This window comes from Diabrotica virgifera, chromosome 4 (assembly GCF_917563875.1).
Source record: "Diabrotica virgifera virgifera chromosome 4, PGI_DIABVI_V3a".
NCBI lineage: Eukaryota > Metazoa > Arthropoda > Insecta > Coleoptera > Chrysomelidae > Diabrotica > Diabrotica virgifera.
In genome coordinates, this window is record NC_065446.1 from 206014678 (window position 1) to 206027169 (window position 12492).

At 33.8% G+C, this 12492-nt stretch overlaps 1 protein-coding gene across 1 annotated transcript in view; it reads left to right on the plus strand.

Annotated features, from left to right (window-relative positions):
- The window catches only part of LOC126884081 (uncharacterized), a 42891-nt gene that overhangs the window by 19839 nt on the left and 10560 nt on the right, over window positions 1–12492 (plus strand). Inside the window, exon 2 of the mRNA XM_050649866.1 lies at window positions 10616–10709. Coding sequence (XP_050505823.1) covers window positions 10653–10709 — 57 coding nt within the window. The 5' untranslated portion in view covers window positions 10616–10652. The remainder of the gene's footprint in view (window positions 1–10615; window positions 10710–12492) is intronic.

Consider the following 12492-nt stretch of genomic DNA (forward strand, 5'->3'; position numbering starts at 1 on the left):
GGGATAGTACTTCTTGAAAACAAATGTCTGTGACAAGAAGCCAAAGCAAAGACAACAAAAAACAAAAAGAACATTCAGATCAAGAGGAAAATTCAGACCAAGAAGATATCTTAAACACAACAATCATGGAAAGAGGAAAAAAAGAATTGTCAGCATTAGAAAAGATATTACAACTTATGCAACTCCAGTCACAAAAAATGGATGAAGCAAAAAGGACAATGGATAAAAATCAAGAAGAAACATCAAAGAAAATGGATAAAGTGGATAAAAAAATGGATGAAACACAACAAAAAATGGATGAAACACAACAAAAAATGGATGAAACACAACAAAAATTGGATCAAAAAATGGATGAGACACAACAAAAAATGAAACAAGCAATAGAAGAGAACAACAAGAAAATGGAGGAACGCATAGAAAAGTATGAAGTGAAAATTAAAGATCACATGCAACAACAAGAGACAGAGATTAAAGAAATCAAAAGCAAAATAAAGGAGATAACGAATTGCAAGAAAAAGGAAATAGAAAATTTGGAAAACAAGTTTGAAAACGCTATTCAAGCAATCAGAGAAGAAATGGAAAGAAAGATTGCGGAAATCAATATTCAACAAAATGTAGGAGAAAGAAGAGAAATGGGTATACATAGCACAGATGACGTGAAGATAAGGTTTGGCGGGGATGTAAGAAGATTACACCCAGTGCCGTTCATAAATAGCCTGAAAAAGAAAATACAGCACATCGGAAATTTCGAAACAGCAAAAGAAACTATCAGAAACCATCTAAAATATGAAGCTAGCCTATGGTTCGATTGCAAAGAAGAAGAATTTAGCAGTTGGCAACAATTTGAACAAAAATTTTTGAATTATTTCTGGGGAAAAGTCCAACAATTGGAAATTAACAAGGAATTACAAAATGGGAAATACAATGATAGGATGGGTATATCAGAAAGGACATATGCATTACAAATTTACTATAACGCAAAACATTTACAATATAATTACTCATCGGAACAATTAGTCGAACTGATTGCAAGACATTTCGAAGAAACGCTGGAAGACCATATCACATTGCAAAACTACAAAGACATAGATAGTTTATGCCAATTCCTACAAATAAGAGAATCACGTTTAAGAGAAAGAAAATCAAGAAGGTCGCGAGAAGATTACAGGCCCCGAGAAACACAGGATTACAGAGATAGAAATCAAAATAGGAGGGACTATACAAGACGAGATTTTAATCCCAGAAGGGAAAACGAAAATAGAGACAACGGAAGAGGAAATTATGAACAAAGAAATAGGCAATGGAATGAGGACAGAAATCGAGAATACCAGAATAGAAACACCACACTCGCAAATCAAGAAAACAGAAATAATAGTAGACAAAATGAACAGGGATATCGAGAAAATCGAAGCAGATCCGACAGACCAAGAGAAAATAGAAGAAAAGTAAATAATACCCAGACAGATGAATATGACGGAGAGAGACATTATGACGAAAATATAAACAACGATGAGCAACCGGCGTTTTTTCACGACGGCGCTCACTAAAAACCAAAAATCGAACAGGAATCTTTTGTAACCCCAAGGAGTTTATTAAATTGGCAAGAAACAACGAAAAGAAAAATGGAGTTAATTTAAAATTTGTGGATGGATTTATCAACGAGAAACCAATTAAAATTATGATAGACACTGGATCTGAAATAACATTGGTCAACAGAAAACTAATAGAAGAAGTTAACTTAACAAATTTAATTTACAAAATACCTAGGGTAAATTTAGTGGGCGCAAACAAGCGGACATTGGCAACTATAAATGAAGGTATACGAGTAATGGTACGACTGGGTAAGAAGATGTATGCACTACAATGTGTAATAATGCCAAACATGTCACATGACATGATAGTAGGAGTTGACGAATTGGCAGAAAAACATGTAGTGATAGATTTTAAAAATAATACGATGAATCTAACAGAAGAAAAAGAAGAAGAACAGGACAAGAAACAGGAGAAACAAAATACGGACGAAACAGGTAAAGAACAAACAGTGGAAATGAATTTGGCAACGAAGCAAGGACAAAGAAGAAAAGGGAGAAAAAGTCAGAAAAAGACAAAAGAAAATGAAACCTGTGGCTCCTCAAAAGAAGAGTTGAGCCCAGAAGAAGAAAATTTGAGAGTATCAGAAACAAAGGAAACCTGGGATTCCTCAAAAGAAGAGACGAGCTCAGGAGAAGAAGAAATAAAGCAAAAAAAAATGAAAGCGAGAAAGATATGATCGAAACAGTGGCATTTGAAGAGGAGGCATATGAAAACGAGGATGCAGAATACACGGTAAAAGTATGTGAAAAATCTGAGGAAAAAGACAGAAGATTGATATGGGAAAAAGGGAAAGACAACATAATAGCCGACACTCTAACACAGGATGAGGACACTGAAAATAAGGAAACAATTACTCGACAGGTGGGACTAATTAGAGTAATACAAGAAGAAGGGGTATAAGACGTAGATTAAAGTAAGGAAATATACAGGGAGTTGGTTTTGCCTCGAGAAAATTTATTTAAAAATGCAGATAAATTTTATCGAATACAAGGCGGGGATTTGTTATATTTCTATTTGATATAAAAATTAAAATTTGATAACTATAAACAATATTCACTTTAATATAAAATATTTTCAATTTTCTCAACCACGGGCATATAAATTTAGAACAACCTGTATACAACAAATTGTTATATTTAATTTTAAGAAGTGATTAGAATAAGCGTACGAAACTCGGAACAATGTGCTTAGATAAACAAAGTGAATGACGCGTACCATTATCGTTCTTTTCGGAAGGTCGATCATTAGCCTATGCTAAATAAAACTCAGTGAAATAGATGATAGTTCATTATCGTTTTTCGCGGAAGGTTTCGATCATTAGCCTATGCTAAATAAGACTCATTTGAAAGAGAGAATAGGTCATTAAAATTTGTAAATAGTTAGAAAGTATTTTAGAATGGGAATTAAATATTTTCTTTTGAAATCCATTAAGCATATTTAGAAAGATTAAAAATTGGTTTTGAGGAATATTACGAATGAGAGTTGGTGGTGGAAGATTGATTTGTGAATCTGGAAGGGATATTTAGAAAGTAGGGGAATGGATGAGAAAATGAGATCAGAATGTTTTGAGCTGTCGAGAAGTGAAGTCGAGTAGTAGACGGTAGTGTACGGAGAGTGAGAAAGCCGGTGTAGTTCCGTGAGTGTGGAGTATCTATCGTGGAACGAGAAGTAGGCCAGGTCGAGAGTAAAAGAACCTCCTTGAGCCAAGAGTGTCCCGGTAGCTGATAGCAGTTTCAAAAAAGGTAGAACACAGCATCACAACAGAAGCAGGAACGAGAACTATTCGAGCTAGTTTTACAAAGGAGAACATTACTGGAAGCCAGGACGAGGTTTGATCGCAGCCAAGGATAGCAGGAAACGGGTCTTGTGTGAGGACATTTTCAGTTCACCAGGAAAAGGTCAGTCTCATTTGTTTGGACATGAATGTATGGGTTTTTCGTATTAAATTCCACATAAAAAATTGAATAACATAATCAATAATATCAGAAAAGCTTCATCAAACTTAAATAGAGTTGTGCTAATAACTCCTAATAGTTAAATGTTAATAAAAACTTTCAATTGAAAACTAAAAGGAAATAAGATTCCCATTTGTAAATGTTATGTTTAAGAATAATAAAAAATAGCAAATATTAAGCATTGATTGCCTTTTAAATAAAATAAAAAATATTTTGATTATAATTGTAACCCATATATGTGTATTTTTTTTACTCTTTTCTTTTCTATCCCGATTAGGAACCATTAAGAAATATTTGAAGCCACGAAAGTAAGTAATTAATTTATAATTCGCCCTGAGATTGAAAACATATTGATATGTGATCTGGTTAATTAATTAGATTAGTATTAATACATTGATTAAATTAAGTGACATATAAGAATATTATCTCATATCAATAATCAAGATCACATCAACTGTCGTCCAACGTGGGGCATTGAAAAATATTTCTAGTGGCAAATTTGAAGGATAGAAAGTGTAAAGCCGGTATTTGAAAATTTATATGCCTGTGGTAAAAAGTGAGATACTTACATTGGATAACATAGAATTTTAGATCTCTTTAGGTACAAATTTTACATAACTGATTTAATATTTTATTTTTACGATATTTACATTTGATATATTTATTGACAATTTATAATATTTGGGTGAGAAAAAGTCGTTTTGGGTAACATACTATTAAAATTTCACATTTGGCGGGGATAGTACTTCTTGAAAACAAATGTCTGTGACAAGAAGCCAAAGCAAAGACAACAAAAAACAAAAAGAACATTCAGATCAAGAGGAAAATTCAGACCAAGAAGATATCTTAAACACAACAATCATGGAAAGAGGAAAAAAAGAATTGTCAGCATTAGAAAAGATATTACAACTTATGCAACTCCAGTCACAAAAAATGGATGAAGCAAAAAGGACAATGGATAAAAATCAAGAAGAAACATCAAAGAAAATGGATAAAGTGGATAAAAAAATGGATGAAACACAACAAAAAATGGATGAAACACAACAAAAAATGGATGAAACACAACAAAAATTGGATCAAAAAATGGATGAGACACAACAAAAAATGAAACAAGCAATAGAAGAGAACAACAAGAAAATGGAGGAACGCATAGAAAAGTATGAAGTGAAAATTAAAGATCACATGCAACAACAAGAGACAGAGATTAAAGAAATCAAAAGCAAAATAAAGGAGATAACGAATTGCAAGAAAAAGGAAATAGAAAATTTGGAAAACAAGTTTGAAAACGCTATTCAAGCAATCAGAGAAGAAATGGAAAGAAAGATTGCGGAAATCAATATTCAACAAAATGTAGGAGAAAGAAGAGAAATGGGTATACATAGCACAGATGACGTGAAGATAAGGTTTGGCGGGGATGTAAGAAGATTACACCCAGTGCCGTTCATAAATAGCCTGAAAAAGAAAATACAGCACATCGGAAATTTCGAAACAGCAAAAGAAACTATCAGAAACCATCTAAAATATGAAGCTAGCCTATGGTTCGATTGCAAAGAAGAAGAATTTAGCAGTTGGCAACAATTTGAACAAAAATTTTTGAATTATTTCTGGGGAAAAGTCCAACAATTGGAAATTAACAAGGAATTACAAAATGGGAAATACAATGATAGGATGGGTATATCAGAAAGGACATATGCATTACAAATTTACTATAACGCAAAACATTTACAATATAATTACTCATCGGAACAATTAGTCGAACTGATTGCAAGACATTTCGAAGAAACGCTGGAAGACCATATCACATTGCAAAACTACAAAGACATAGATAGTTTATGCCAATTCCTACAAATAAGAGAATCACGTTTAAGAGAAAGAAAATCAAGAAGGTCGCGAGAAGATTACAGGCCCCGAGAAACACAGGATTACAGAGATAGAAATCAAAATAGGAGGGACTATACAAGACGAGATTTTAATCCCAGAAGGGAAAACGAAAATAGAGACAACGGAAGAGGAAATTATGAACAAAGAAATAGGCAATGGAATGAGGACAGAAATCGAGAATACCAGAATAGAAACACCACACTCGCAAATCAAGAAAACAGAAATAATAGTAGACAAAATGAACAGGGATATCGAGAAAATCGAAGCAGATCCGACAGACCAAGAGAAAATAGAAGAAAAGTAAATAATACCCAGACAGATGAATATGACGGAGAGAGACATTATGACGAAAATATAAACAACGATGAGCAACCGGCGTTTTTTCACGACGGCGCTCACTAAAAACCAAAAATCGAACAGGAATCTTTTGTAACCCCAAGGAGTTTATTAAATTGGCAAGAAACAACGAAAAGAAAAATGGAGTTAATTTAAAATTTGTGGATGGATTTATCAACGAGAAACCAATTAAAATTATGATAGACACTGGATCTGAAATAACATTGGTCAACAGAAAACTAATAGAAGAAGTTAACTTAACAAATTTAATTTACAAAATACCTAGGGTAAATTTAGTGGGCGCAAACAAGCGGACATTGGCAACTATAAATGAAGGTATACGAGTAATGGTACGACTGGGTAAGAAGATGTATGCACTACAATGTGTAATAATGCCAAACATGTCACATGACATGATAGTAGGAGTTGACGAATTGGCAGAAAAACATGTAGTGATAGATTTTAAAAATAATACGATGAATCTAACAGAAGAAAAAGAAGAAGAACAGGACAAGAAACAGGAGAAACAAAATACGGACGAAACAGGTAAAGAACAAACAGTGGAAATGAATTTGGCAACGAAGCAAGGACAAAGAAGAAAAGGGAGAAAAAGTCAGAAAAAGACAAAAGAAAATGAAACCTGTGGCTCCTCAAAAGAAGAGTTGAGCCCAGAAGAAGAAAATTTGAGAGTATCAGAAACAAAGGAAACCTGGGATTCCTCAAAAGAAGAGACGAGCTCAGGAGAAGAAGAAATAAAGCAAAAAAAAATGAAAGCGAGAAAGATATGATCGAAACAGTGGCATTTGAAGAGGAGGCATATGAAAACGAGGATGCAGAATACACGGTAAAAGTATGTGAAAAATCTGAGGAAAAAGACAGAAGATTGATATGGGAAAAAGGGAAAGACAACATAATAGCCGACACTCTAACACAGGATGAGGACACTGAAAATAAGGAAACAATTACTCGACAGGTGGGACTAATTAGAGTAATACAAGAAGAAGGGGTATAAGACGTAGATTAAAGTAAGGAAATATACAGGGAGTTGGTTTTGCCTCGAGAAAATTTATTTAAAAATGCAGATAAATTTTATCGAATACAAGGCGGGGATTTGTTATATTTCTATTTGATATAAAAATTAAAATTTGATAACTATAAACAATATTCACTTTAATATAAAATATTTTCAATTTTCTCAACCACGGGCATATAAATTTAGAACAACCTGTATACAACAAATTGTTATATTTAATTTTAAGAAGTGATTAGAATAAGCGTACGAAACTCGGAACAATGTGCTTAGATAAACAAAGTGAATGACGCGTACCATTATCGTTCTTTTCGGAAGGTCGATCATTAGCCTATGCTAAATAAAACTCAGTGAAATAGATGATAGTTCATTATCGTTTTTCGCGGAAGGTTTCGATCATTAGCCTATGCTAAATAAGACTCATTTGAAAGAGAGAATAGGTCATTAAAATTTGTAAATAGTTAGAAAGTATTTTAGAATGGGAATTAAATATTTTCTTTTGAAATCCATTAAGCATATTTAGAAAGATTAAAAATTGGTTTTGAGGAATATTACGAATGAGAGTTGGTGGTGGAAGATTGATTTGTGAATCTGGAAGGGATATTTAGAAAGTAGGGGAATGGATGAGAAAATGAGATCAGAATGTTTTGAGCTGTCGAGAAGTGAAGTCGAGTAGTAGACGGTAGTGTACGGAGAGTGAGAAAGCCGGTGTAGTTCCGTGAGTGTGGAGTATCTATCGTGGAACGAGAAGTAGGCCAGGTCGAGAGTAAAAGAACCTCCTTGAGCCAAGAGTGTCCCGGTAGCTGATAGCAGTTTCGAAAAAGGTAGAACACAGCATCACAACAGAAGCAGGAACGAGAACTATTCGAGCTAGTTTTACAAAGGAGAACATTACTGGAAGCCAGGACGAGGTTTGATCGCAGCCAAGGATAGCAGGAAACGGGTCTTGTGTGAGGACATTTTCAGTTCACCAGGAAAAGGTCAGTCTCATTTGTTTGGACATGAATGTATGGGTTTTTCGTATTAAATTCCACATAAAAAATTGAATAACATAATCAATAATATCAGAAAAGCTTCATCAAACTTAAATAGAGTTGTGCTAATAACTCCTAATAGTTAAATGTTAATAAAAACTTTCAATTGAAAACTAAAAGGAAATAAGATTCCCATTTGTAAATGTTATGTTTAAGAATAATAAGAAATAGCAAATATTAAGCATTGATTGCCTTTTAAATAAAATAAAAAATATTTTGATTATAATTGTAACCCATATATGTGTATTTTTTTTACTCTTTTCTTTTCTATCCCGATTAGGAACCATTAAGAAATATTTGAAGCCACGAAAGTAAGTAATTAATTTATAATTCGCCCTGAGATTGAAAACATATTGATATGTGATCTGGTTAATTAATTAGATTAGTATTAATACATTGATTAAATTAAGTGACATATAAGAATATTATCTCATATCAATAATCAAGATCACATCAATATATATATATATATATATATGTCCCAAAATTTCCCACTCTTTCCCAAAATTATTCTTATTTCTTGTGACTAAATCTTCTGTTCTCCAGCGACTAAAAGAAAACAAAAATCCTTCAGTCATATTACTTCTTTTGAGTGACATGAAACACGGTATGTAGGAAGGTATTTATAAAAAGTTTGTAGAAAAACTTGAAACAAAAAGTTGAATCACTGATGTGTGTACGTGAAGTATGATTGACCTTGATTTTTTTTTCATGTGAAGACATTTGAACAACTAAACTATTGGTAAGGATTACTTGTTGCAAAATATGATTGTAAAATTGAATGTTACAAGAAGGATTTCTTTACAGACGTAAAACTAAAAGTAAAGGAAAATGTCATTAAGTCAGAAATTACTTTGAACTGGAAATATAATTGTAAATAATTTTTTCTCAGTAGAGGACATAAATTTGATAGTTATAGGGACTATTTAAGACCTGATGGTTACAGGATAATAATTTTCCTAATCTAAGTATGGGATTGAAAATGAGAAAATGGTCAATTTTTCCTTGGCAAGAACAAATAAGTGCCGCTTACCCAATGTCCAGAATTCTCCGATATTGGCACTAAAACAGCACTCTCACCATAAATTACACCATAAACCAAACTTCCTTCTAACTTAAATTCATTCCTCTTCAACTAAATAATAATTTTCAAAATAAAACAAAATGGATAGACATCGATCGCTGGAAAATCACATCATTCGCAGATCGCTGCAGAAGATCAAGTAACCATCAACCTTCACCTTCTTCCCGTCCTGTCACCCAGGCGGAAACGGTCATTGACACATGAACCAACCAATAAATTCCAAATTCACTACCCATACTACCAACCAAAATAGTTATAATGGGGCTCAAGTTTAGCTAACACTCTATGTGAGTGAACGTATACCTGGTTGCATACTTAATAGATAGCATTGTTTATAGAAATGAATATTATAGTAACGATCGGGATACTGATCGTTACAATGGTATATGTCAACACTGGTGTTTTGTATATCATTATTTTTGTTTTTGGCTTAAGTTTCTGTTTCACATATGTCTACTCAGTCCAAAATAGCATCTGTTTGCTAGGATTATCCTTCGCTTGATTTCTTTCGTCATGACGTTCTCCTTGGTGATCAGGGAGCCGAAGTATGTGAATTTGTCTACCACTTTAAAGGTAGAGTTATCAACCGTGAATTGGTGGCCGATGTTTCTGGCTCTTAGTTTTCTCCTCATTTACTTGCAGGCCCATATTTTTTTAGGCATTTGAGAAGGTGGAATACATTTCTTCTAGCTTGCGTGTTGTGCGGGCAACTAGGTCCACATCGTCTGCATCTGAAAAAATTTGGGTTGACTTATGAAAAATATTTCCTCTATTGTTTATTCAGGCATCTCTGACCGCCTTTTCCAGAGCTATGTTGCAAAGGAGACACGCCATTGCATCTCTCTATCGCAGTCCAACATGCGTTTTTAACGCCTTTGATTGTTCGCCCTGTATTTTGACTTTTCAAACAACTTTACGCATTGTAGGCTTAACCAGTCTTCTCAGTTTATCGGGGATGTGGAATTCGTCCATGGCTTCATACAAATTATTTCTTAGGACACTAGCATAGGCCGATTTAAAATCTACGAAAAGATGGTATGTGTCGATATTGAATTCATTGGTTTTTTCCAGTATTTACCTTAGCACAAAGATCTGGTCTGCTGTTAATCGGCCAGGCCTAAAACCACTGATATTGGCCAAGAAGCTCCTTTGAATATACACTTCGGCGACCATATAAGATACTCGAAAATATCTTGTATGCTGTACTAAGGAGGGTTATTCCCCTATAGTTTCTAATGGGGATGTATAATTGCATCCACGACTTACCGTTCCCCTTGTTGAATAATTCACCACTTTGTTCTGCTTTGTATTTTTCATCTTAAAAAGTGCAAAGGATAACAATTCGAAACTTAGTTCCTGCCTCTTTTGACTAACTACTCATAGATGGTACTAGTAGCATCTTTGGAAATTATTTTAATAATTACACCAAACACATGAAAAGATTTAACTCTAGTTCAGTGCCTCTATATATGTGCTCCAAAGAGGCTACGGTAAAGCCGAAATACGTATAAGCACATAGTGGAGGCCCTGTTCTGTAATCAAATCTGAATCATCACTACTTTCATTTCGCCTAATAAATTTTTTTTCGTATCTCTTACGACAAACGAGTAATTGGACTCTCTCGCATTAATACCTCACCCTGTATATCTTATATAAATATGAAGATATTTCTTTTCAATCACACCGATATTGTTAATTACAGTTGATACAAATGACAAAGGTCAATAATCGCCGATTCGATGGATCCTGATAATGCGGATGGGTCTAACTTACGGAAGAAGAGCGTTCCGTCAAAGGTAAGAATTTAATTGTGTGTATTTGTGATATAATGGATTTGCATTTACAAGTTAAAATAGGATAAGAAGTTAGAGTATAACATATAGCAAATCATATCCTATTCCACTAGCACTCTTGAAAAAGTTTATCAATGAACATACCGTCAACTATCTTCTTCTTTAAGTGCTGTTTCCTAATCTAAAGTTGGGTATCATCGTCACTATCTTTAATCTACCTACCGCTGCTGTGATGAGTTCTATTGAACGGTTCTATTTAAACCAGTCCCTTGAATTTTTTCCTCCAGGACACACTCCTCCTCCCCATACTTCTTACTCCTCTTATCTTCTCCTTTACTATCAATCTTAGCATTTTTTCATATCGCCGTCCCCCCATTACATGTCCCAGATACTGTATCTTTCTTATTTCTATTGAGTTTACTATTTTGTATTTTTTGACCAATTTCAGCAATATTTCCGTGAAAAAATATATATCCATAAAAAGGATTAAGACAAGTATGCAGTTTATCTCCTCTATTATTGAATATTTATTTAGAAAGAGTTTTACATCCCTGGAGACGAAGCTGTGCCAGTATAGGCATATTAGTTTGATATTCCCAAGGAGCTAGTCCCAGGGAGCCAAGCTAGTCTTCGCAGATAACCAAGCTATTATTACACAGCACTCCTATGATCTTATATTTATGCCGAGAATACTATACGGTGCATATAAAGAATAGGGAGTCAGCATAAGCGTTATAAGTGTGCAAGAAACAGAATATGTAGAAATAACACAGATAAAATCATCTAAACATCTAGGAGGGCTTTGAACAACAGATGTGCTAGGACAAGAGGAAATTAGACAACAAATATACCACGAAAGAAAGTAATTGGAGGTCTTAATTTAGTAGGGCGGGTCCAATATATAACAAATATATTGTATACAGCGGTTCTCAATCTGTGGTACATGTACCACTGGTGGTACATCTCATTATTCGCGGTGGTACACAAGACACAAAAAAAAATTAAAATAGTAGTGCTTAGTAAGTCTTGATAATACAATCTAAAAATATAGGTGGTACCAAAAATAATAAAAAGAACTGTAGGTGGTACATGCCTCAAAAAGTTTGAGAGCCCCTGGTATATAATAAAACAAAAATTAGGATTGGTAGAGCGTTTGTGGACTCTGTTATAATATATGTAAGTAAAGTCTAGACTTTAAATACTGAAGCAAAGAGAAGGTTGGAGCTTTTAAATATGGACTATCTTAGAAAGAAAGAGCGCCAGAGTATCTAGTCCGTTCTTTAACGGTAAAATATTGCAAAACCTCTAAATTTTAAAGAACCGCTTGGATTGACATGAAATTTGGCATACACATAGCTAACAAGTCAAAGAAAAAAAGTGATATTGTGCCGATATGTGTTTTTGCCCTGGGGGTGGTTTTCACCCCCTCTTGGGGGTGAAAAAATATTCGTCCAAAGAAAGTCAGGAAATGGATAAACTGGATAATTTTAAGCAACTTTTGTTCTATAGAGTTTTTTCACTAAGTCAATACTTTTCGAGTTATTTGGCAGTGAATATGTTCATTTTTTCAACAAAATAACCACGCTTTTAGACGGTTTCTCGCAAATAACTCAAATAGTAAGTATTTTGTCGAAAAAAACATTCTTAGCAAAAATATAGCCTGTAAAAAATTTAAAAAAAAATGGTGTATATATCACGTCTCTAGACCTAGTAGAAGCAGAGTTATAGCTAATGAAAAATAGGTTTATATTCGTCAAATTCCAAATGGAATACTTTAACGTGGAAT